The sequence below is a fragment of the Artemia franciscana genome, chromosome 14 (assembly GCF_032884065.1).
Source record: "Artemia franciscana chromosome 14, ASM3288406v1, whole genome shotgun sequence".
NCBI classification, from domain to species: domain Eukaryota; kingdom Metazoa; phylum Arthropoda; class Branchiopoda; order Anostraca; family Artemiidae; genus Artemia; species Artemia franciscana.
The window spans coordinates 19,295,775-19,322,563 of record NC_088876.1 but is presented as its reverse complement, the minus strand read 5'-3'; the positions used below and the strand labels follow the sequence as shown (position 1 = coordinate 19,322,563).

Below are 26,789 nucleotides of genomic sequence, written 5' to 3'. Positions count from 1 at the left end.
GAATTTCTTAGAGGGAGGACAGTTAAGAAGGACATAGGAGGGACCTGGCAGCCCTCCACCACTTTCACCATCTCCCTCCGCATGTCCTGAAAATCTCAACTTAATTGATTTAGCCGTTCTTGAGATATTGCAGACCCTTCTTTTTGATACATTGGATTTGCACAGTGCCTTTTGATTTTGTTTAACATACCCCATAGTCTTAAAGTTAGAACTTATTACCCTTGTCGTTTCTTAGATATTGGTGATATTCCCTTTAAACCACCTGCTATCAGATAGTATGTTTTGCTTAAAGTTTTACCTGATTACCATAAGCTTATTTGGAGACCAAGAATCAAACATGCCCTCGTTTCCCAATAAAAACTTAAATATTAAAACAGGTAACCTGCTTTATTTGAAACCCTTGTCCTTGAGCTGGTGAGTGGTGGCCTTGAGCCTAGAGCCATAATTATTTGATATTTGGATTATTTTGGACAAAATGGCTATCTCAAAATTTTGATTGGATACATTTGGAGAAATAAGGGCATGAGATGGAGGGTGGGTGCCTCCAGTTGCTTTTGACCCTTGAAAACGGTACTAAGAATTTTTATTTCCAATTGAATGAATCCCTTCCGAAGTTTATGCGACTACCCATTCCATGCAAAGTACTTTTGGGAAATAAATAATAACGATGAATAATAACACATTGTAGCCTTATGGCTCTTTACTATAGGTAACGCTAGAGAGTTGTCTGTAATAAGGTCGGGCAACTACAGTATTGAGGACAATCACAGTATCTTAAAAATTTGTCTTAACGTTCAAAAAGTAATAATAATAATAGTAAAAAAAAAAACTTACTTCAGAAGCGGCACCAGAATTTACATGGTTTGCTACAGAGGTCGTTGGATCAACCAGATGCCTCAGATCTGGGGGCAGGATTGCAGCTATTGATTCTTTGAAACTGTCTTTAGTGGAACTCAGGAAATTTTCTTTATTATCTCCCTGGAAACCACTGCTACTGACAAGATTAGCTCCTAGAAAAGTCACGTATAATTATTACAGTTCTATTACAGAAGTTTCTACAAAGAGAGGTCGTGAATTAGGAAATATATTGGAACATATAATTTATCTATATGACTTCATTGTACTTTCTAAGAAAGTCATTCAGAATTCAAAATTACACCTAAATTAAGCTGTAATAAAATTTGCACGAAGACAAAGAATATTTTGCTTGCTTGATACTTTCTTATGGTTATTAATTTGTGTGACAACTATCTAAATCTTAATGGATCAATGAGCTTTGATAAATTGGTGGCCTTCTTTGTGGATGAACAGGGCTATAGACAGGATAAAAATAGGAATAAATGCCAAAAACCAAAGTAATAGCTTAAAAAAAAAAATACATACTTCCCGACTAGGAAAAAATGACTGGATGACCAGCTATGAATCATTAGGTTAAATGTCTCTATGTCATTTTTGTTTCAATTATAGAATTAAGGAAGATGTGGATATTTAGGGAATATTTGGATGCACTCAAGTAAAGTGGAGTGATCGAGGTAGCGTTATTTGCTTTAAAGTTGACATCACATGGAAATTTTGTAGGAATAGTACTTATTGATTAGTGAATTTAAATCAAATTTTCGTAAAATTTAAATTCATGCTTCGCAAGATATTGTTTATTTATTATGTCTTCTTTTTTTGTTTTATGGTATCTTTTTACTCTATTTATAATACCATGCTGGCTTTATTAAACCAATATTCTTTAAAATTCAATCAAAATTTATTAAGTATGCCAATATCAATTCATTAGATTTTCCAGAATCTATCAACCTATAAATGTTCGAGTGATCAATAGGCCACAACTCTTATGTGACCATAGATATTCCTGAAAACAAGTCCTTGCGATGGATGACCATAGAGGGCGAAATGCATCAAAGCATTGGCAACATGAAAATCCGTAGAGGTTGTAGCAGTAGACCAAGGAATGCATCCAGGCGCACACATCGTAACGATTAAAAGCACCTCCTCGCCTATTCAAGGCTCAATGGGAGATTATTGTCCCTGCACAAAATCAAAAGAACGATTGGAGACTCCTTATTGATTCCCTTGGTGCCTTTGAAGGCGTAGGTGGAACTAAGTTCTAAGGCTTTCATTGATATGAATAAGTAAATAAAAGTCCGGTTTCATAGAGTTATCGTCTGATTATTTATACTAATATTCAATTAGTATAAAAACATTAGCTTTTTCTAGCAAAGTTTTTTTTTGCCGAAACATTTTTTGAACTCAATCAAAATGTAAGTTTCCAAACTAGGGTTTAAACCCTAGCACTTAGCTCTTTTAGATTCATCTATATTAGAATCTGAACGATGCCCCTTATCAAAACCATCTCTGGCTTTACTGATCCTTACAAATCGCTAAAATCAGTCTTATCTTTTATTTTGTCTAAATCTCGACACGAAATACAAGAAACTACTAGTGGAAAGAATAAACTGCGGGGAGCGGGGGAGGAAGCCTAGTTGCCCTCCGATTTTTTGGTTACGTAAAAAGGCAGCTAGAACTTTTAATTTTTTACGAATGTTTTTATTAGAAAAAGATATACATAACTTATAAATTAGCTTACGTAACGAACTTTTGTATTCTCATGTTTTTATTACATATATGAGGGGGTTTACCCCTATTAGGAGGAGGTGAGCCCATCATATTCGTAATAATTTCTGTTCGTGTTAACTTTTAATGCTTCTCCGTACTTTTAGATGAAAAACTTTGTGTTTTTTTTTAATAATGCTAGAAAATCCTGTGCTCCCTTCATGAACATTTTCTTCCCCCAGGACAAATTCCTCCAACATATATCCCTCTTCTCAACCCCCCTCCCCCCAACCTAAAAATCCCCCTAAAAACGTCTGTACACTTCCAAATAACCATTACTATATGTAAGCACTGGTCAAAGTTTGTAACTTGTGGCCCCTCCCACGGGGACTGTGGGGGAGTAAGTCGCCACCAAAAACATAGTTATAAGGTTTTCGACTAAAGTGAATAAAATGGCTATCTCAGAATTTTGATCCGGTGACTTTGGAAAAATAATTGACGTGGGAGGGGGCCTAGGTGCCCTCCAATTTTTTGGTCACTTCAAAAGGGCACTAGAACTTTTCTTTTCCGTTAGAATGGGCCCTGTCGCAAGATTCTAGGATCACTGGGTCGATACAATCACCCCTGGGAAAAAAAGCAACAAATAAACACGCATCCGTGATCACCTTTTGAGATTCAGACATGTTTTTAAAACATTGACATCATCGTCTACCTATTATGACTTATCTACTACTCATCATGTACTTATTACTACTGATTACGACATTGTTATTATCTACTTGGAAATTATTCAAACCAAATCAAGTTTGATCAGCATCGGGCACTCCATGTCACAACGTCCAACTTTTTTCAACTTACAACTTCAACTTTATTAATATCAAATAGTCAATACATGTAACTCTTTGAATACCCCTCCAAAATGCTCCATGGCCTGTAGCGTAGAGAAAAACATTATAGTCATATCTGTCAAGATCCATAATACAAATAAGGGAAACAAGCACGGAGAGGAAAAAAAAATAACAAAAAAGAGGAAACAGAAAAATGCGAATAGTTTTATCAAACCTCCTTTTTTACTTGTTTTTAACTCGGGGTTGTAATAATTCCGAAAACAAGAGGAGAGTTGACCTTGAAGATATTTATGGATAAAAATTGCACAAGATAGGAAATACTGTGGACGGATCCTAAAGAGAGATTTTGTTGACCCACTATTCGTACCTGAAACTACCTGAAGGGCCTTTTCATGAAGAAGAGAAAGCGGTTTTAATAGGGATGGGAAGCTACTCATCCAACCGATAGACCAGTAATTTATGTACGTGTGTATGAGAAAATTATAAAGAATCTTTAAAAATACAACCAGGAAAAATATACCTTAGGTTACGTATCCTACCTAAGTTTCTTGACACTTTTAATCGGAGAAGGATAATATGGTTCTTAAATAAAAGATACTCATCGACAAGGACTCCTAGAAACTTAAAAAACCTATTTTGTGATCTAGAAATAATACCTTTAGAATTTGGAATAATATTCAAACCAGGAAATTGCAAGCCAATTCTGGAAAAAAAAATTGAGACTTGGAAACATTTATAGCGAAAAAATTTGCTTCAAACCACTCATCCATCAGCATTTGAAGTTTTATTACTAAATTATTTTGTTTTCGTTTGGCACAAACAAGCCTACTATCATCAGCGAGTGCAAATAAATCAACATTGTGTTTAATATATTGAATTAGGATACTGCAACTTATCTGGGTGACATATATTGCAATAAATTACCTTGAAGCAGCTCTTATAGCCCAGTATAAGTCATTGGCCTGTACAATGTAAAACAAAGGACCACTTGTGGAATTCTAAAGTCTACTTTGGCCTTAATATCAGACCCTGGATCAAAAGAAATAAACCAGCCATGAAGATAAGATTGTAACCATTCTAACGCTTCTCCCCGAATACCAAAATGCGATAACTTTGTAAGAAGAATATCATGGGACAAACTGTCAAAAGATTTTCTCACATCCAAAAAAAATAGCTGCGGATGTTTTCTTCAAGTCTATTTCATTATTCACAAAATTGAAGAGGCCAATACAAGCCTTTTCAGTAGAATGCTTTGGACGAAACCCAAACTGTTGCTCATGAAAAAATTTCTTCACCGCAAAAAATTTCTTCACCGCTAATTTGAAGGATCACTTTTGCTGCCACCTTTGTGGATGACGATCATACGCGCGGACTCAAGTGCCTGAGAGAAAACTCCACGTTCAAACAACCTATTAATTAATTTTGTTAGTAGAGTCACTAACACTGGCAGAATATACTTGACAGCTCGAGTGGGTACTAAATCAGGTCCTGAAGAAGATGATCCTTTTAGCTTAGATACTATCCGAGAAACCTCTGTTTCAGTTACGTGTTCAAGCACAAAAGATTTGTGTCAAGAAGGACCCAGATATTTAGTAAAATCACTATTAGATCTTCATTCAGATACAGAATTTGTGTCAAGTGCCTGAGAGAAAACTCCACGTTCAAACAATCTATTAATTTATTTTGATAGTAGAGCCACTATCACTGGCAGAATATACTTGACTGCTTGAGTGGGTACTAAATCAGGTCCTGAAGAAGATGATCCTTTTAGCTTAGATACTATCCGAGAAATCTCTGTTTCAGTTACGTGTTCAAGCACAAAAGATTTGTGTCAAGAAGGACCCAGATATTTAGTAAAATCACTATTAGATCTTCATTCAGATACAGAATTTGTGTCAAGTGCCTGAGAGAAAACTCCACGTTTAAACAACCTGTTAATTAATTTTGTTAGTAGAGTCACTATCACTGGCAGAATATACTTGACTGCTCGAGTCGGTACTAAATCAGGTCCTGAAGAAGATGATCCTTTTAGCTTAGATACTATCCAAGAAACCTCTGTTTCAGTTACGTGTTCAAGCACAAAAGATTTGTGTCAAGAAGGACCCACATATTTAGTAAAATCACTATTAGATCTTCATTCAGATACAGAATTTGTGTCAAGTGCCTGAGAGAAAACTCCACGTTCAAACAACCTATTAATTAATTTTGTTAGTAGAGTCACTATCACTGGCAGAATTCACTTGACTGCACGAGTGGGTACTAAATCAGGTCCTGAAGACGTGTTCAAGCACAAAAGATTTGTGTCAAGAAGGACCCAGATATTTAGTAAAATCACTATTAGATCTTCATTCAGATACAGAATTAGCTGTCAAACGACCAATTTCAAGCAAAATACGATGTATGTTTCCGCTTTATTTCTTCTTCTTCATCAGTATCCTTTCAATCCAGCTTGAGTATCGTTGTTAATGATTGAGGCAAATGATCAGGCTTAACAACGAAACTTATAATCACTTATGTTTTTTTACATCTTTCCTGCACTCTGATAATTTTTTATCGTAATAATCTGTTTTAATCTTACATGTTGCTGACTTAAATATATTTCTATACTCTTTAAAACGATGATGTCGCTCAGGTGCAAGAGGATTCTTGTAAACTTTCCAAAGATACGATTTTCGTTTAGAACACTTTACTAATCTAGGACTCATCCACGGACACAAAGGGGCTGCCCTCATGGAATGATTTTTCTTCTGGTCACATAGACATACCTCAACGGAAGTATCCATGATTACTCCATTAAAATTTTTCAAACACATCGTTTATATGTATATTAAAATCATCCACCAATTCCCATCATACTCCCGATAGTTTCAACCTAAGCTTTGAGAGCTGCTCTTCCTTAGTGAGAAAATGCTGACTTGAACAAATGATTTAGAAGGAAGGGTATTCAACATATCAAATTTAGAGCGTACAGGAAATGGTCTGATATATCCGAAATAAACACAGGGCTGTTTTGAGAAAAAAGAAAGGAAAATTTGTTATCAGTTAAAGTGGCGGACGGCTCAGTGATACATGTTGGGATCAAAATAGAAGGCAACAAACCAAAAGAAGTCACAGTAGATACAAAATAAATTGACTTTGATGAATTTTATCCATTAGATTAATATTAAAAGCACCCATAAATATAATATCAAAATTCAGACTATGAACTTTTTCCAACCCAGTCGTAAGAATATCAAGAGAACTAAAGGGTCCATTAAGGGGGTGATAAACCTCTGCAAATAGAATAGTTTTCTGGTTAATTAACAATTCAATACAAAGTGACTCAACTACTCCTTCAAAATTATCCGAAAGATCTTTACAAACCGAATATATACAACCATTAGCAATGTAGTAAGCAAAACCTCCTTAGACGCTTTGACCTATTTAACCGTTCAATCGTATAACGTGGGATATCAACCAGTGAATCATTATTATCACTTAAAATGTTTCACACAATGCGGTAACATTAGGGAATGAATCCGACTCACAAAAAGGGAATTTAAATTCACCAATAGACGAAAAAAGGCCTTGAATATTCAACTGTATAACTGAGAGCTTACCGACCCCAGCTTGGTTTTCAAACAATCTACTTTTATATTTAGTCTCATTTTTACCAACAACCTCTAAATAATCGTCTTGCCACATAATCCCACTTCCCTCATTCAATACCTCTTCTAACTCTAACGGTTCTTTTTCCAAAAGCTCAAGACGACCCAGGACAGAAAAACCACCAGAATGATTAGACACATATAATGCATTATTAGAAGTCAGTCTAACTAGATGCTCATTTTTGTCTTCATACGCAATGATAGCTTGGAGATAATTGGGGATTCAGTATTAGGTTTAGGTGATGCCAACAAATTTTCAAGGAAAAACATAAGAAAGAAGACATGAACAATAAAAAGCGAATAGCATGAAAATTGACAAGAAAATATAATAAGTAAAGACAAATAAAATGAAACCAAACGAGAAAGAAAAATGTTAGAAAAAAGGTAATTCTTTTTACTAGAAAAAAAACAACCAGTGAATAATGAATTAAAAGATCATAAACATGTGCAATAGACCTGATTTTTCCTGCAGAACGGTCTCCAGGCAACTAAAAGAGAATCTAGCTGCAATCTGACCGTACATTTTGCACGCTAGCTTCAATGACTCGGTGTTCAGAATATGACCCATCAAATAGTTCGTGGTAACGAACTGTAGTAAGGAGCGACCCGGCTCAATAGTAACCAAAACTCTAAAAAATGAGTTTAATCTTACCCATCAAAAGTTACGAGCCTGAGAAAATTTACCTTATTTTAGAAAATAGGGGAAAACAGCCCCTAAAAATCATAGAATCTTAACGAAAATCACACCATCAGATTCAGCGTATCAGAGCCTGAGAAAATTTGCCTCATTTTAGAAAATAGGGTTAAACACCCCCTAAAAGTCATACGATCCTGACGAAAATCACACTATCAGATTCAGCGTATCAGAGAACCTTATTGTAGAAGTTTCAAGCCCCTATCTACAAAAATGTGGAATTTCGCATTTTTTGCCAGAAGACAAATCACGGATGCGTGTTTATTCGTTTTTTTTCCCCCAGGGGTGATCGTATTTTCCCCCCACGCTAATTTTTTTTCCCAAAGTCACCGGATCAAAATTTTGAGATAGCCATTTTGTTCAGCATAGTCGACAATCATAATAACTATCTCTTTGGGATGACTTACTCCTCCACAGTTCCCGGGGGAGGGGCTGTAAGTTACGAACTTAGACCAGTGTTTACATACAGTAATGGTTATTTGGAAGTGTACAGACATTTTTCAGAAGAATTATTTTGGTTTGGGAGGGTTGAGGGGAGAGGGCTATGTGGGAGGATCTTTCTTTGGAGGACTATGTCATGGGGGCAGAGAAATTCAATGAAGGGGGCGCAGGGTTTTCTAGAATTATTATAAAAAAAATGAAAAAATAAATACGAAAAAGTTTTTTCAACTGAAAGTAAGGAGCAGCATTAAAACTTAAAACAAACAGAGATTATCACGCATATGAGGGGTTCATCTCCACCTAAATACCTTACTCTTTACGCTAAAGTATTTTTAGTCATTTCAATTATTTATTTTACGGTCTTTCTGGTTCAGGGGTCATTCTTAAAGAGTTGGGACTAAATTTAAGCTTTAGTGTAAAGAGTGAGGTATTAGTGAGGGGACTAACCCCCCTCATTTACATAATAAAAATGTAAGAATATAAAAGTTTGTTACGTAAGTTAATTCTTAAGTTACGTATATTTTTTACTAATAAAAACGTTCGTTAAAAATTAAAAGTTCTAGATGCCTTTTTAAGTAACCAAAAAATTTGAGGGCAACTAGGCCTCCTTCTCCACCCCTTATTTCTCAAAATCTTCGATCAAAACTCATAGAAAGCCATTTAGCCAAAAATAGAATTAATATGCAAATGTCATTTTAAGAATTTATGTGTGGAGAGCCAAATCACTTTTAACTGATGTACCGTAAGGGGCAACTATTCTGTCACAGAAGATTTATTTACCAAACAAGTAGTTAACATTAATTGAGCAATATTCTCCAATTATTATTTTTCATTTAGGTGATGTCTCATTACATATTAAATCAAAAATTTGCTTTCATAGCTTTTTATTAGTTTGCACACCAGCTATTTCATATTTTGGTCTATTTATGTTAGAAATCTATAATAGTTTCTAAATTTAGGGCATAAAACGGCTTGAAAAGGTGAATTTTTAGGTGGATATATTAAAAGCTAAACTTGAAATTCTTACCAAATAAATTTGGTTAACACTAAGAGGCCGAGTAAGATGAAATTTTTTTATTTATGTGAATATAAAAACCAAGAAGAAATTTAAGCGTTAATTAATGGGACTTTCAATGTGATGATTAGGTGGGAAATATTGCCCAGTAAAGGTAAACCGTAGTAATTATTTAAAGGTACTTCAGTAGGAGCGTTAGATGAGCACAGGAGTAATTATAATTAAATAAAAAGCTTCAAGTAAGAAATATCAGCAGAAGGACTGGGGTATTAGCTTCTAGATGATCAACTGTTTGCAAGAGTCCCGGGAAAAGTAAAAGATGTAGCAGCAAATTTTTCTTTGTAAGGACTGAAGACAGATATAAAGGCTTTTGGGAGGAGGGGGTGGTGACAATATTTGGGAACAAAATTATACCTCTCTATCCCTTCAAACACTTATCCAACTAACTGGGTTCTTAAACAGAGTTGCTACTTCGTTGTTTTTTTTGGCGAAAGAAAAATATGCTTGCTGCATATTTACGCGTGATTTCATCCTTTCCTGTCTTCTAGTATGTTAAATTCTTTGTATAAAGATGTATTACAGATTAAATTTGATTTGGGTACATTCTATCGATGCCTGTGTAACTTTAAAGTCCATAAAACCACAAAATCTTAAAAATCAAGCCGCTAAATAAACCTAAATTTAAGTCCCTTGTATACTACGTAATTTATCTTTACCAATTAGCTGACAAACTCACCGTGAAGGAGTCCAAGGGCTGACCCAGGTCTTTGAACTGTTTCTGCAGCCAATCGTTTCAAATTTGTTTCAGAAGTTGGGCGAACTAAACCAGGATATGATGATTCACCTGATGTGCGCTCAAAAACTAGACCATCAAACGATCCTTGACGAACTGTAGAGAAATTCCTAAAAAAAAAACTTCAAATCGAATCAAAGGAAATATAAACAGGGATTTAGTTTTAAGGCCTGGCTTAGACAAGCATAATAGGCAAGGTGGGGGAGCGAGAACAATTATTAGCTAGCAAAACGTTTTCAAAAGAGTGTTAGTGCAAATGAGGAGTACCATATTCACTACTGCTGATTTCCGCTATTAGGCATTGACCGACTGTATATTAATGTGCACTATGCATTTAATTCTCATATTGTGCAATTTTCTATTTAAATAAAATCAAGAAAAATATATAGATTTACATATGTAAATTCTGATTATCATTTACACAAAAATATTGATTTTTACTCTTTTTTTCCAAATACCCAGGAGCCTGAATTTATTTAAAACCCTGACAACTCTCCAGCCCTACTCATAAGCAAACATATGCTGACAGTTCAAGAAGGAGTCAAAATCCTGTTTAGGCTTAGATCATCTAGAGCAGGGCTTCTTAAATGTAATTCCTGTAATTCCTGACCCCATTTATGATTGCGAGTTTCTTAACGACCCCAACAAATATAAAAGAAAAATAAATTAATATTTTTTGATGATGTATTTATTAAGTAACAATACACACATGCACGAAAATATATGAATTTAGAATTTGTAAAATTGAAAATCTAAAATTGAAATTAAAAATCTTATTAAAATATTAAAAATCTAAAATTCAAATTTGCACAAAATGTTATAGAAATGTTTTTATTATACTTTCAAAAAAAGTGGATTCTGACCGTCTTAGTTCTCTCGAATATATCCATGTAGTTGCGTGGTAAATATTAAATTTAAGTTTACGTTAAAAATTTAAGGAGATGGATGTGCCTGTTTTTTATTGCATAACAAATCAAATCTTGGTGTAATGTTTGAAACTGTTGGACGTAAGACCTCTTCAACATTTTGTATCGCTGAACGATATTGGGATTTAAAGTGTTTTAAAGCTGAGAAAGTAACTTCACATAATGGCAGAAGTACATTTAACGCCATATCACCAATTTTGGGAAATTCAGTTCTAGTTCCAATCCAGAATTCAGTCAAGGGCTTTTTTTTAATTGTAGTTTTAAGTTTGAGTCACACGAAAGCTCAGCAAATTCCTCTTGAGTTTTAAGTGGCATATGATCAATCTCACTTAAGTCAATCCAAAACGGCTTTTGAGTTCAAACTAGTTTTTGTAAATCAGTATTTAATACAAAATATGTCCGAAACTGTATTTCTAGCGCTTTTAAGTGATCTACAATAGTTTTTGCAATAAAAGTTTTACGATGAATTTCCGAAATTACAAAATTGTCGACACTGGAAAACATTTCGAACGAATTTTTTTCGATCCTACTTTTCCAAATGCTGATCTTTTTAATAAAACTTTCAATTTTATCGTTTAAAGTAAATATATCGCAATTTTTTCCTTGAAGAGACAAGTTAAGAAAGTATAACTTCGCAAAAATATATGACAAATAACACAGCTTGGATAGCCACAAATCATTTAAAAAAAAAGCAGCAAATTCACATTTTCGTTCAGTTAAAAATATTTCGATTCGTCCTTTAATAACAATAATCTTTTTAAACTTTGACCTCTTGACAACCATCCTACTTCTGCATGTAATAACAAAGTTGTGTAGTTGGAATCCATATTCTTACAGAGATTTGAAAATAAGCGACTGTTAAGGGCATGACTCTTAATAAAATTTGTTACCTTAACAGCATCCTGAAGCACATCGTTCAATTCTGGTGCTATCAATCAATTAAGAAGCACCCAAAGGATTTTTACATGCCGGGACTGTAAGGTCCCGTCAGGGTTAAACTGACTAATTCGGAATAACATGCACTTCGTTCACAATCATACAATGGCTTGATGAAAATAACACGAAATGTTTATATAGTTTCTTCGAAATAACACTTAGAAATTTTGTTGATAATATTTATTAGGATTATTTTCAGTTTTAAGAGATTGACAAAATAAATCTACATTCTTTATAAATATCTATGACATCTTCTGATTCATAGTAAATTTATACAAGATCTTATAATGATCGGAATAGAAATGCTGGTATAGACAGTCTTTCCAAACTAGAAGATTTTATGATATATTTATCTACGATGATTGTTATTTTTCTTTATAACAATAATTTTACAAGTTAAAAAAACATTTTTTGTTAAATTGTATTTTTATCACTCGCGACCCCATAATTTTGCTACGCAACCCCAAATGGGGTCGTGACCACAGTTTAAGAAGCCCTGATCTAGAGGATGCTCTTCTAAGTTAGATGTTAAATCGCGAACCACTTCTCCTATTACAAAAAAAGAGGAGGAAGGAAGTAAAAATAGTCTTTTTTTTGTGAAATCCAAATGACATCCAAATTTACTAAAGGTACTTGTAGAGTAGATTGTAAAAACATTAGGTTTTCTATTAAAGAAAAAATACTCATTGATTTCCCGAACAATAAAATAAGAGACTTTCCAGATCTATTTTATGTCTAAGGGTCCCAACAATAACAAAAAAAAAGGAGCCACCAGTGGCCTTCATAAATTTTCGTGGAGAATCCGGCAAATGCAAAAGAAAATAATAAACAAAAGAAAAAATATTACCATTTTGAAAGCGTTTGAAAGCATTTAAGTTCAGTACTTCTAACAATCTGAAAGTTTGTTATTTCTTAAGTTGCCTCAGGTTCGCTTCAAATTACTTCAAATGAGGTTGCAAATGCTTTTCGAAGTGTGTCTAAAATTTGCCGCTCCATACTACTGAAAACTCTGAAATGACTGCTTAAAATCAATACGTGAGTCTCTGAATTCACCTGTCAGTTTTTCAACTCTTACACGACTTTTCTGCCTCCCTGTTTGGCAGCGTTCATTTGCTATTTCCTTTACGCTGTAGTTATTTCTTTTTCCGTGTTTTTATGCTTGTTATAGTTTTTTGCATATAGTGTATTTGTGGATTATTGTGTTTTCTCGTTACATGACTTTTGCTAAAATAAAAATAGATTGACTGATTGTACATATTTTCAATAAGTACAATACAAAATTGTCATACCTTGTCTTATCTTGAGCCGTTGGTGTGCGGTTTTGTCGTCGGGACGTCGGTAACGGCGCCGCATCTTGTCCAGCTGGAAGTATTGGTAATTTGCGACGCAGTCGGAGAGAGGCTTGTGAGTCTGTCTCTGACAACGTATCTGGTGAGTCAGTGACGTTTCTTCCTAGAAATTAAATTTAAAAAAAAAGTTTTTTTTTTTAAAAAAAAGTAAGAAAAAGTAAAAAAGTAAAAAAAAAGTAAGGAGCGACATTAAAACTTAAAACGAACAGAAATTACTTCGTATATGAAAGGGGCTGCTTCCTCGTCAACGCCCCGCTCTTTTCGCTAAGGTTTGACTCTTTCTCTCAACTCTTCTTTTGCAAAAACTTTAGCGTAAAGAGCGGGGCGTTGACGAGGAAGCAGCCCCTTTCATATACGAAGTAATTTCTGTTCGTTTTAACAGTTCGTTACCACGAACTGTTTGATTTGACGAATAATATGAGGTACTCAGTGCAGACTAAGTGACAGTAGTAATGAACGCTGTTAGTCGTTATAGATACCTGGTGTAAGTTATATGTTGGTCACAGGCACCCTGCTCTGGTATGTGGTTGTGGTACTGTTCAAGTTGGTTCATAAAGTGATTTCAATACGTCCTTTGAATCCATTTGAAAGACTCATTCAAGTCTAATTTCATTGTCTTTGTTCTTGATAATAATTTATTTTAAAAAGATTTTTTTTTCTCTTTTCCGAAAAAAAAGCAGTTTTAGTTTTAAACTAAAAGTTTAAAAGCAAGTTAGTATGAGCCAATATCTTTGTATGGGTTGCCCTATTGTATTCAAATTTGTTGTAAAATTTCAAACGAGTAATGATTGAATGAGTAGTAATATCTCTGTTTTACTTAAGAATTAGGCTCTATTACGGACCGTAAGCATGCAATACGGTTCATGGATGGTCAGAAAAGTTTATTTGAGTTTTTTTAATCTCTTATTGCTTATGAAGTAATCATTAGCTAATAAAAAGGAATATGAAATTACCACCAGAACTAACAATCAAGGTTACTTCTCTACAAAGTTATCTGAAAATTAAAGCATTTGTCAAATACGCAACAAGATTGAAAACTCTTTTTTTTTTATGTCATAAGGTATCAAAAGGTTTTGGTACCACAAAGGTGTATGGTTTGTAGAATTTATGCATCCGGAAAAAATTGCTGCATATTCTTACAGGAGAGCCAAAGAAGAACTATAGAAAACAACACAAGAGGCAGACTGAATTCTTGACCTTTTTTTTCTGCTTCAACCCGCAGTCACACAGCGCTCGCAAGATCAAGCGGTTCATGATTAATTTCAATGAAATACATTCAAACATCCATCGCAAGGTCGAGAGTTAACACCAAGTGACATCCATTTTTCCCTGAACTGAGTAAGTAGCTTGGGAGGAAGCCGTTCCAAACTGACGAAGAGCTATATAAGTCTTCCAAAACTTAAATAACAGATCAGGGAGGTAGAAAATTTTCTCAAAAATCCAGAAGTTTGACAATTATCCTAGTCTTCAAGAAATTGCATTCAAGCATTTTGTAGCATCTACAGAAGAACCTAGCTTATATGCATCGCTGCAAAACTCTAAACCAAAATGCAAAACTCAATAACCAAAACCCCAAAACAGGACCAAATTAGGCAGCATTATTACCGACAATGGGGACAACAGCTAGCATTTATTCCTTCACTAAATCATAAAGCACAGAGAAAAGTGCCGAAAAGGGACTGCCACACTGTTCATTGAATGTGTCACTGCCTCCACTCGGCGCGACGGAAAATAAAAAGTTCTGGCTGAAAATTAAGTACCAAAAAAGTTAATTCAGCTCATTCAGGTTGACAACCTCCTTAATAGAGCCTGAACCCAAGCTAAAGGAGAGACATTTTCGCTAATTTTTATTTTATCATGGAGTCAGGCTAGTGCTACTCTTTTCCCTGTCCTTTTTAACTTTGTAATTGACTGTATCCTAAAAAGGGCAATGGAGTGTTTCTGTAGTGATGAGGTCAGCCCGTTTGTCTCTATAGATGGCTTAGTTTACACTGAAACATCGATTTTCTTACAGAAACACGCTTAGAGGCCCAGTCCTTGCTGATTGAACTAGCTGATGTCTCAGCAGAGATGGCCTAAATAGTGGTTCATCCAAGACTAAAATCTTTATTCACCAGAAAACAACTATCATGTTTTAAGCTTCCTTTATAGAAGTGGTGAGCGAATTTAAATACCTCCTTTGACTGTTGAGCTTAAAGGATTATACTCTTCTAGATTCTTAAAAGGGTAATGGACTACTTCCATATTCCGTATTATTTTTTATTCCTCTGCAGCTAATTTGGGTTTACTGCAGGAAACTGGCATTGTTCTATGGCTCTTAAGAAAGATACAGACACAAGGATGGATTGACGAATGTATCATTATACTTCGAAAAACTACGTATATTTCTTGTCTGGGGCTAAGAAAAAAAAATGAATTCTATTTGTTCTTGAGCTGTAACCTACAGACTGTGAGTTTTTAATGGTTATACCGGAAAGAACTATCTAAAGCAATTTTTCAAAGCTTACGTCCTTCTGAACAATCTTTCTAATTTCAATTAGTAAGCTCCGTCCTTTCTTGCAGTGAATGCAAGCAGACAGGTTTCAGTTTCAAGAAGTAGATACTCTGATTACAGTAACTCTAAAAGTCTAGATAGAATGCATATGAAATGTCCAATTGCTCCCTGGCCCCTATTGCCAAAATATGTGTTCTTTCGAGGAAAAATATTTAATTGTTTAAATGCAAAAAACGAGGATTTTTCCAATATCCCAAAAGCGCTACCATGAATTGTTGAAAATTCAACAGTACTTCCTCTTTAAAACGGGATGCAAAAGGCACCGAACATCCCCACCTGCCCGACACCCAACGCTCCCCTCTCCGTGTAAGCTGTTTCTGTGTAATCATTTGGCCCCCAGATTAAAGTGTTCATTCTAAAACGGCTCCAAAAGTGCTACCATCTGATGTAACATATCAAACTAAAGAACGTCCAATAGTATTTATCTGTAAATATGGAGTTAAAAAGTAGACATGTTGTCCTCCAGCACTCAACCTTTCCTTGCAAGTTGCTTAGCACAAAAGTAGGCATTATAACCCTTGTTTCAGGTACAGTCATGCAACAATTTCTGCTCTGAGGTATTGGGGCATAAAGTAGGCTCGTTTGAGGAGTCGGGTCCATCTACTCCTCCAACAATCAGTTTAGAAACTTAGAATTAGAAACTTAGAATTTTAGAATTAGAACTTAGTAAACAACAAAAAAGAGCTTGTCAAAACATGACATATAAACTTGTTTCAAATATATTGGACTTGAAACAAGTTTCCCAACAAGTTTCTAACCAGAACAAGTTTCCGTGTCAAGTCTCCTAACTTCTGACAAAGATAAAGTTTGTGACACTCTAGGTAGTGGAGTCTATACAGTAAAAGTTAAAAATGCCAAAACAATTAACAATTCTAGGAGCAAATTATAGAGTAACTATATAGAATAAGCTCTTAAGTTTAGAAAACCTCTCGAAACCTCTCTCAAATTTTTACTAATTTTTTGGAGATTTAAAAAAATGAACCTGTTATTTAAAAAGTGTAACTCGTGTAATGTAACTTGTATAAAATCCCTAAGCGAATGAACTAAATTCAATACTTAAAAAAAACTCCAATGGGTTTTTGACAAGAGGGTCATTTCTCAACAGAATCAATATGTTTTTTTTATTATTTTGACTTCAGTTGCATTCTGGATTTGACAAACGTAACTCTAATAGGGTGACATTTTATTACTGCTCGGAAAGTTCAGAAGTATCTATTGTGTTTTGGGATATGCTTAAAATTTTTGAGGGCCGGGAACTAAAATGCTTCATGAATGGCGATAAAAGAAAGGCAAAACGTTTTCCCGTAAAAGATTTGTCGTTGAAACTGACCAAAGGTTCTAGAAATACGGCACACTTTCAAAAGACTGTAAGTCTAATTACCTTTTGGTTTTATACAGTAATTTATTAATACAAGGCAATTGAAAATTTTTTCCTCTCAGATTTTCAAAGCAAAATCGGATGTTTTTTTCATATTGAACAAGCATTGTCTCTCAAGGTCGCCTATTATAACCAGTAGGTAGTAGCTAGTCGGGCCCTGGTGATCCTTGGAATGAAATATTTAGCATTAGACCCTTGACATATTCTTGACACTGGAAAAATAGCATTGCACCAAAGTTGTATTTCTTGCACTGATCTGAAGAACATAATCTCATTTGAAAGCCAATCTTATTTTATTTTCATATAGGAGCTAGCTGTAACTGGATCTTCCTTAAAATACACCCAGGCATTCCAAATACACGTAAGAGAAAACCATAAGGTATGGTAAAGTATTAAATCGTGAAGTTTTTTGCAACTACTTTACGAGACTTTCATATCTAAACCTAGATTACATAGAAGGATCATGGACATGTTTTGAATCGTTCACTGAACGACAAGTTTGATTTAACTTTCAACAGTAATCTCTTAGTCAGACAAATAAGAGCTGGTGCTTTCTTCATAAATAATGACGTTTATGCAACGTGCATATTTTTGGCAATATAAATTGTGTCTAATCCCATCAATAATAGGGACTGGTGAGTACCGCAGTAAATAATCCATTTTCTATAGTGTTTACACAAAGGAAATTTAAGCAAGAAGAAAAACTCTAACCTTGAAGTCCAGCTCGGAATGTCATCTCAACTTCTGGAGAAACGTTAGGACTCACTGAGCGTCCATCGGCTAAAGTTCTTATTTTTCTTTGTAAGGCATTGGCAGATGACATTGCATCACCGTAGTACTGTCCAGAGTAGGATCTCTTCCATGGATCACCAACTGGAATTTTAAATGGATGCTGTTACTATCTTCAGTTTATGGATTGTTTCAATGGAGTGTCATTGGGCAAGAAAGTCAATATTTAATAATAGAATTCAGAATGTTGCTTGGATTTAAAGAGAAACGGAACGGAGAATCATATTCAAACTGAGCAATGGAATACTCAACTTTTAATATATTCAAAAAATTTGGGCGTCAGTATCCTTGACTGACTCTTTGTTTTAAATAATCGCAAGTAAATTTTCAGTCAATGAAGATTAATGACATAATTCCCAAGACTAATTGCTGTTGCACAGTGAATAGATTTTCTTATGATGTAATTTAACCGATTCCATCCTAGTACTGCCTACACTACAAAAATGCTCTAAATTCAATTACATCTGGACGCGTTGACAAATTGTAGAGATTACTTTTGCTAGATATTCGGTGCAAACAATCAAAAGGAGACCACAATTATCCTTTTGATTAAGAAGAATTACACGATTCGATTCAAGAAAACCCCAAAGAAAAACCTGAAATTAACATAAAGCTATTGTGACAAATTCAGTGCAATACTACTCCCTAAGTAAATAGTGAAATTTTTTTTTGAAAATCTGTAGTCTCTCTGTATTTCTTTCAACCAATATAATATTTTTTTTCACCGATGTTTTTCGTATTGAAAGGGTTGTCGTAGGAGGAACTGAAGTTGCCCATTCGATTGGAAATTAAAAGTTCTAGTGCTCTTTTTCAGAACCAAAAGTGGCTGGTGTGACAGCAGTATCGATTACACTACTATTACTATTATAACTACTACTACTGCTACTACTACTTCTACTGCAACTTTATTATTATTAATACTACTACTACTACTACTACTACTACTACTACTCAAGTAGTAAATAGTAAATCAATGAGTAAATAGTGAATTTTTTTTTTTGAAAATCTGTAGTCTCTGTATTTTTTTTAATCAATATAATATTTTTTTTCACCAATGTATTTCGTATGGAAAGAGTTGTCGTAGGAGGAACTGAGGGGGCCCATTCGATTGGAAATTAAAAGCTCTAGTGCTCTTTTTCAGAACCAAAAGTGGCTGATGTGACAGGAGTATCGATTACACTACTATTACTATTATAACTACTACTACTGCTACTACTACTTCTACTGCAACTTTATTATTACTACTACTGCTACTACTACTACTACTACTACTATTACTACTACTACTACTACTACTACTACTACTACTACTACTACTACTACTACTACTACTACTATTACTACTACTACTACTACTACTACTGCTACTACTACTACTACTACTACTACTACTACTACTACTACTACTACTGCTACTATTACTACTACTACTACTATATTAAATCAAAAATATCAAAAAAGATCAAATAATAAATAATTAATATAAAAAAAAAAGTGTAGTACTACTACTACTACTACTACTACTACTACTACTACTACTACTGCTATTACTACTATTGCTACTACTAATACTACTACTACTAAGGCTAAGGGTATTTTTGTGAAATGTCAGAGAATATTGAGGTGGAAGTTGACGGGGGAACAGTGAAAAGATAAAATCTCATAAAGATATACAATAAATATTGTATAGATAAATGGAGGAATTACAAGGGGTTAGAATGTTATTTGGGAAAAATGGTGAAGTTGTGATAGCATATCAATATTTTGGGAATTATTCAAGGAGAGTTGCATGTTTTTGAAATGACAAATTTTCATCCAGAATATACCTAATCTTCAAAACGACACATTCTCATTCAGCTAGTGAAGATGACTTATACTGGTATTAAATAAAAATAAATAAGTTTTTTTAAATGAAAGTAAGGAGCGACATTAAAACTTAAGACGAACAGAAATTACTCCGTATGTGAAAGGGGCTTTTCTTCCTCAACGCCCCGCTCTGTACGCTAAAGTTTGACTCTTTCCCTTAGCTCTACTTTTTAAAAAAGGAAAAAACTTTAGCGTAAAGAGCGGGACGTTGAGGAAGAAAAGCCCCTTTCATATACGGAGTGATTTCTGTTCGTTATAAGTTTTAATGTCACTCCTTACTTTCATTTAAAAAAACTTTTTTTTTTTATTTAATTTCTGGACGTTTTTTAATTCATGCATGTTTTGATCTTGGCTCTCTGCACATAAATAATTAAAAAGAAATTTGCATATTAATTTTCTTTTTGGCTAAATGGCTTTCTCATAGTTTTAATCGGAAGATTTTGGGAAAAAAGGAGAGAGGGAGGAAGCCTAGCTGCCCTCTAATTTTTTGATTACTTAAAAAGGCAACTAGAACTTTTAATTGTTTTACGAACATTTTCATTAGTAAAAAATATACATAATTTACGAATTAACTTACGTAACAAACTTCTATGTTCGTATATTTTTATTGCGTATATGAGGGAGTTTACCCCTCGTCGATACCTCGCTCTTTACACTTAAGCTTAAATTCTGTCCAAATTCTTTAAGAATGACCCTCGAATCACAAAGGCCGTAGAGTAAATAGTTGAAATTACTAAAAATACTTTCGCGTAAAGAGCGAGGTATTACGAGGAGGTAAACCCCTCATATACGCAATAATTTCTCCTCGTTTTAAGTTTTAATGTTGCTCCTCACTTTCAGTAGAAAAAAACTTCTCATATTTATTTTTTCCTTGTTTTTTTAAACAATGCAAAAAAATCCTGCGCCCCCTTTATTGAAAGTCTCTTCCCCCATGAGAAGTTTTTCCGTGGAAATATCCTCCCGCGTAACCCCCCCCCCTAACTCAACTCTCCCTCCCAAACCAAAATAAATCCCCCTAAAAACGTCCGTACACTTCCCAGTAACCATTACTATATGTAAATACAGGTCAAAGTTTGTAACTTGCAACCCCTCCAAGGGAGACTGCGGGTAGTAAGTCGTCCCCAAAGACATAATTATTAGGTTTTTTGACTGTGGTGAATAAAATGGCTATCTCAGAATTTTGATCCGGTGACTTTTGGGAAAAAATGAGCGTGGGAGGGGCCTAGTTGCCCTCCAATTTTTTTTGTTTACTTAAATAGGGCACTAGAACTTTTAATTTCTGTTAGAATGAGCCCTCCCGCGACATTCTAGGACGACTGGGTCGATACAATCACCCCTGGGGAAAAGAAAAAAAAACAAATAAACACGTATCCGTGATTTGTCTTCTGGCAAAAAATGCGAAATTCCACATTTTTGTAGATAGGAGCTTGAAACTTCTACAATAAGGTTCTCTGATACGCTGAATCTGATTGTGTGATTTTCGTTAAGATTGTATGACTTTTAGGGGGTGTTTTCTCCTATTTTCTAAAATGAGGCAAATTTTCTCAGGCTCGTAACTTTTGATAGGTCAGACTAATCTTGATGAAAGTTATATATTTGAAATCAGCATTAAAATGCAATTTTCTTATGTAGCTATTGGTATCAAAATCCCATTTTTTAGACTTTTGGTTACTATTGAGCCGGGTCGCTCCTTAATACAGTTCGTTACCACGAACTGTTTGATTCTTTGTTAAGAGATCACAAATTATTCAATTACCAATGAGATACAGTTAGAAACGTTCTAGATTATCAAAAAGAACTTATAGGTTTCGTCGACAAGCAAAAATCACAGCATCATCCGTGTACCTTACGATTTTACAAAGGGATTAAATTAAAAAAAAAATTTTTCAACTGAAAGTAAGGATCGATATTGAAACTTAAAACGAACAGAAATTATTCCGTATATGAAAGGGACTGTCCCATCCTTAACGTCCCGCTCTTTACGCTGAAGTTTTTTATTGTTTTACAAAGTAGAACTGTGACAACAAGTCAAACTTTAGCGTAAAAAGCAGGACGCTGAGGATGGGATAGCCCCTTTCATATACGGAATAATTTCTATTCATTTTAAGATTTAATGTCCCTCCTTACTTTCAGTTGAACAAACTTGTTTTCTTATTTAATTTCTGAACGTTTTTGAATCAATGCATGTTTTGATTTTGGTTCACGGCACATGAATAATTAAAACGAAATTTGCATATTATTTAAATTGGCTATTGGTTTTCTCATAGTTTTGACCGGATGATTTTGAAAAAAAGGGGTGGGGAACGAGGTCTAGTTGCCCTCTAATTTTTGGCTACTTAAAAACGAAACCAGATCTTTTAATTTATTTTTTTTACAAACATTTGCATAAGTACTAAGTATACGTAACTCACGAATTAACTAGCGAAACGAGCTTCTATATTTAGTATATTTTTATTATGTATATGAGGGGGTTTGCCCCCTCGTCAATACCTCGCTCTTTACACTAAAGCTTGAATTTTGTCCCAATTCTTTAAGAATCACAAAGGCCGTAGAATAAATAGTCAAAATTACTAGAAATAATTTAGCGTAAAGAGCAAGGTATTTTGGAGGAGACGCGTCCCCTTATATACGTAATATTTCTGTTCGTTTTAAGTTTTAACGTTTTTCCTTACTTCCAGTTGAAAAAACTTCCATTTATTTATTTCTTATTGTTTTATTAGGTAATTCTAGAAAATCTTGCACTCCCTTCATGGAAATTTACTTCCCTCATGATAAAATCCTCCATGAAAAGATCCTCCCACGCGATCCTTTCTCCCAACCTTCCCCTCACCAAAAAAAATCCCCCTGAAAATGTCTGTACACTTCCCAAGAACCATTACTATATGTAAACAAATGGCGAAAAGTTGTAACTTGCAGCCCGTCCCCCGGGGACTGTGGGAGACTAAGTCATCCCAAAAGACAAAGTTATCTCGAAATTTTGATTCGGTGACTTTGGGGGAAAATAAGGTTTGGAGGGGGCCTAGGTGCCCTCCGATTTTTTTGGTCACTTAAGAAGGACACTAGAACTTTTAATCTCCATTAGAATGAGCCCTCTTGCGACATTCCAGGACCATTGGGTAGATACGACTACCCCTGGGGAAAACAATAACAAAAAAAAACAACAAATGAACACGCTTCTGCGATCTGTCTTCTTGCAAAAAATACAAAATTTCACATTTTTGTAGATATGAGCTTAAAAATTATAGAGTAGGTTTCTCTCATACGCTGAATCTGATGGTGTGATTTTCGTTAAAATTCTATGATTTTTAGGTGGTGTTTCCCCTATTTTCCAAAATAAGCAAAATTTTCTCAGGCTCTTAACTTTTGGCGAGTAGGAACTCGATAAAACTAATATATTTAAAATCAACATTAAAATGCGATTCTTTTGATGCAACTATTGGTATCAGAATTCTGTTGTTCTAGAGTTTCGGTTGCTATTGTTTTTTTTTAGAGTTACGGTTACTATTTAGAGTTTACCTTACCACAGTTCGTTACCACAAACTGTTCGACAAAGTTTCAGGAATATTTTTCATAAAAAGAAGGAACAAGATAGGCCTAAGTATAGAGGCCCACGGTAATTCTTAATTCAAGTCGTCTTCCAAAAAGATAAGATGCGAAATTGAGTTTGTTATGAAAACCCATAGGACATAAGTTTAGAAAGAAGCTAATTTTTTTTCTTTTTTTAGCTTCTTCGAGGCTTTTTTTTTAGCTTCAAGAGAAATCATCATGGAATGTTGAAAACCCTCTAATGTTTGTGTTTAGAAAAAGTTTGTGCATTACCTACTACTACAATAGCTAATACTAATAACTGAAGGCAGCACCAAGCCACCGTCGCCTCCCTTTTTACACCCTCCCATAAATTTCCCATTTCCTTTAAGTCTTTCTTTATGACGTCTTCCCACCCCAGACGAGAACGACCTGCTTTCCGTTTAGCCCTAGGTGGTTGGCAGAAAAGGACAATCTTCGGCAATCTGTCACACTTCTTACGCACAAAGTGCCCTAACCATCTCAACCATTCTTTATAGACCTAGAAAGCGGGAGAACCACATTTGTTTCGCTCAAACTCTCTTCTCTTAATGTTTGACGAAAAAGTAGTTAGAAATGAAGTTTCTGTATTTCTAATTCCCAATTAAAGCTTTTATTTGTTTCCACCAATGTTTGCGTTCGTCACAATTTCCATATACAAGACGAAGAAAAAAAGAGAAGAAATACTGAAAAATTTATGAAAAGAAATTTCTGAAAAATTTCACAAAATTTCATAAAATTTCTGAAAAGAAATGCTAGGCATATAGAGACAGGGAAAGAGAGACAGAACGAGAGGGAAAGAAATTAGGGGAGAGGGTTATATGTAATTAGATAGGTAGGAAAAATAGGTTGGTAGAAAAAAATCCTTATAAATAAAGACCATCTTATGTAAGAACGAAAATAGAGTAACAAATAAAGTTGAATACCTACCAACTGTGGCTTGATGTAAAAGAGCTGCAGCTGGAGTGTTATTGTATCCAGTGGAACTGACAGGTTTACTTGCCGCAAGCTCACCAGGATGAATTGGTTTGGGAACTACAATATGTGACCCAGGAAATTTCTGAACATAAAGATATTGTTACATTTCTATCTAATCAACTATAGCCTATTTGAATTTATTGCTCATGATTATTAATTAATTCTATGTGGATAAAAACCAAAATATAGGAACATTATGTCTAGTGACAGTGCAATAATAATAAATAAAAACTTTGTTTATGCTTGAATCATTAAATTGTATTGTCCCTTAATGACAGGCCTGAACAATAAAATCTAATAAAAATAAAATCATCATAACAAAAACGTTTAGAGGGGAGGGGGCCAATCACTCAAAATAGAATCTTGAGAAAAGCGAAAAGCATTTCCTATTGTTTTTGCTCTTTTTTTATAAGAGAGAGAAACGATTCAATGAATTGAAGAAATTTAAACATGATTAATCAGTGGTTCAGTCAGGTAAACTTTCTTTATAATTTATTTGTAAGGTCAAAAATACAATGCATAACTTTTTGGATATTTGTAGGCGTTAATAACACTGCTTTACCTTAACTTCAAATATCTCATGATGTTTTCAGCAGAGTATCTAGAGGACCACATTAATTCTTTGTAATATATTAATAGTCTACCCGCGTGAAACAGCGAAGCATGAAAACAAAACTATGAAACAAAATTAAAAAATATACTTTTAAAACAACGAACGACCAACCAATAAAAACACAATTGTAATCAGAATATCATCGTAAAAATGAAAAGTTTGGTAATATATTTATAAAGTAGAGACTTTTCTTTTTCAGGGGCTGGACGTCTTCTACTAGAATTTGTGCATTTGAGCCTTATGTCATTTCCTATTAATATAAAATTGCATGTTAGAAGAATACCGTAGACCAGCTAGGGGAGACCATGTGTTCCTTAAGAAATAGCTCGTCCGGTAGTGACCATGTGAGTCAAATATTCTGAAATATAGCTTTTCATTTCTATCTAGTGTTCTAATATTATTAAGTAATTCAGATTCATTAAATTAAGGTAAGATTTCAGATTCATTAGAAAATGGAAGAGTGGTACCGATTTATAAGGGTGGTAATGGAAATGATCTGGATAATTATTGACAAATATCTGTTTTGCCAGTTATTTCCCGAATTTGAAAAAAAATTAGTACTTAGTTGAGCCATATTCTTGAGAAGTTTTATTTCTTGAATATTAATCAGTTTTGATTCCGAAATAATAGAAAGAACGGAGGGAGTATTGATATTTTTGGCTAGTGTAGTTAATATAGCTTTAGGCAAAAATTTTGAGATGGATGCAGTGTTTTTAAGCATAATAATGGCTTTTAACACGGTTGACCCAAGCAGTGAGGCAGATGTTCTAATATGGGAGCCGATATCAGACCACAAATAAAACGATGCTTGAACATCCCTTCAGTGTAACAGTCATAGCTGCTTACACACCTATTTGTGACCCACCTGGGCGACAGAAAAATATTTCTTACGACCAGCAACAGAACACAATTAAGAGGTGCCCAAAATAAGATCAGTTACTCGTTGGAGGTATATGCCCAGTGGCACGTCGCTGCTTCAGCTCACAATGCATGTTAACTTATCCATAATGAACACATTCTTTCAGCAAAAGAAGGCCAACACTTTGAAATGGAAATAGAGAGACGCGCATACCCTTGTTCAGATTGATTACATATCTATATACCTCAGGTGGAGATCATTGTAGTCAACTATCGAGTGTTCAGAGGGGGGTCAAAACCGGGTCAAAGAACGGCTGAAACCATTTAAAATAAGATCAGCAACTCCTGGGAGGAGAATTTTACACCAGGATTGGCCCCCGATTGCACAATTCTGAACATACTACTTTGGACGACAGATGTCCTAGATGTGCTTCTATGTGTGGTGCTAGATGCCCAATGGTACGTCACTGCTTCAGCTCACAGTACACGTTAACCTATCCATAATGAACACTTTTTTTTCAGCACAAGAAGGCCAACGATTTTTAAATGAAAATAGAGAGATGCGCATACCCTTGCTCAGATTGATTACATATCTATATACCTCAGGTGGAGATCATTGTAGTCAACTATCGAGTGTTCAGAGGGGGGTCAAAACCGGGTCAAAGAACGGCTGAAACCATTTAAAATAAGATCAGCAACTCCTGGGAGGAGAATTTTACGCCAGGATTGGCCCCCGATTGCACAATTCTGAACATACTACTTTGGACGACAGATGTCCTAGATGTGCTTCTATGTGTGGTGCTAGATGCCCAATGGTACGTCACTGCTTCAGCTCATAGTACACGTTAACCTATCCATAATGAACACTTTTTTTTTCAGCACAAGAAGGCCAACAATTTTTAAATGAAAATAGAGATATGCGCATACCCTTGCTCAGATCGATTATATATTGATATTCCTCAGATGAAGTTATTGTAA

At 34.6% G+C, this 26,789-nt stretch overlaps 1 protein-coding gene across 1 annotated transcript in view; it reads right to left on the bottom strand.

The window, feature by feature from the left end:
* Positions 1 to 26,789, bottom strand: part of LOC136035424 (uncharacterized) — a 150,806-nt gene that overhangs the window by 111,860 nt on the left and 12,157 nt on the right. Inside the window, exons 3-7 of the mRNA XM_065717216.1 lie at positions 24,293 to 24,422; positions 17,855 to 18,016; positions 13,152 to 13,314; positions 9,944 to 10,110; positions 835 to 1,010 (exon numbers count right to left, since the gene is read on the bottom strand). Of these exons, the coding sequence (XP_065573288.1) occupies positions 835 to 1,010; positions 9,944 to 10,110; positions 13,152 to 13,314; positions 17,855 to 18,016; positions 24,293 to 24,422 (798 nt within the window). The remainder of the gene's footprint in view (positions 1 to 834; positions 1,011 to 9,943; positions 10,111 to 13,151; positions 13,315 to 17,854; positions 18,017 to 24,292; positions 24,423 to 26,789) is intronic.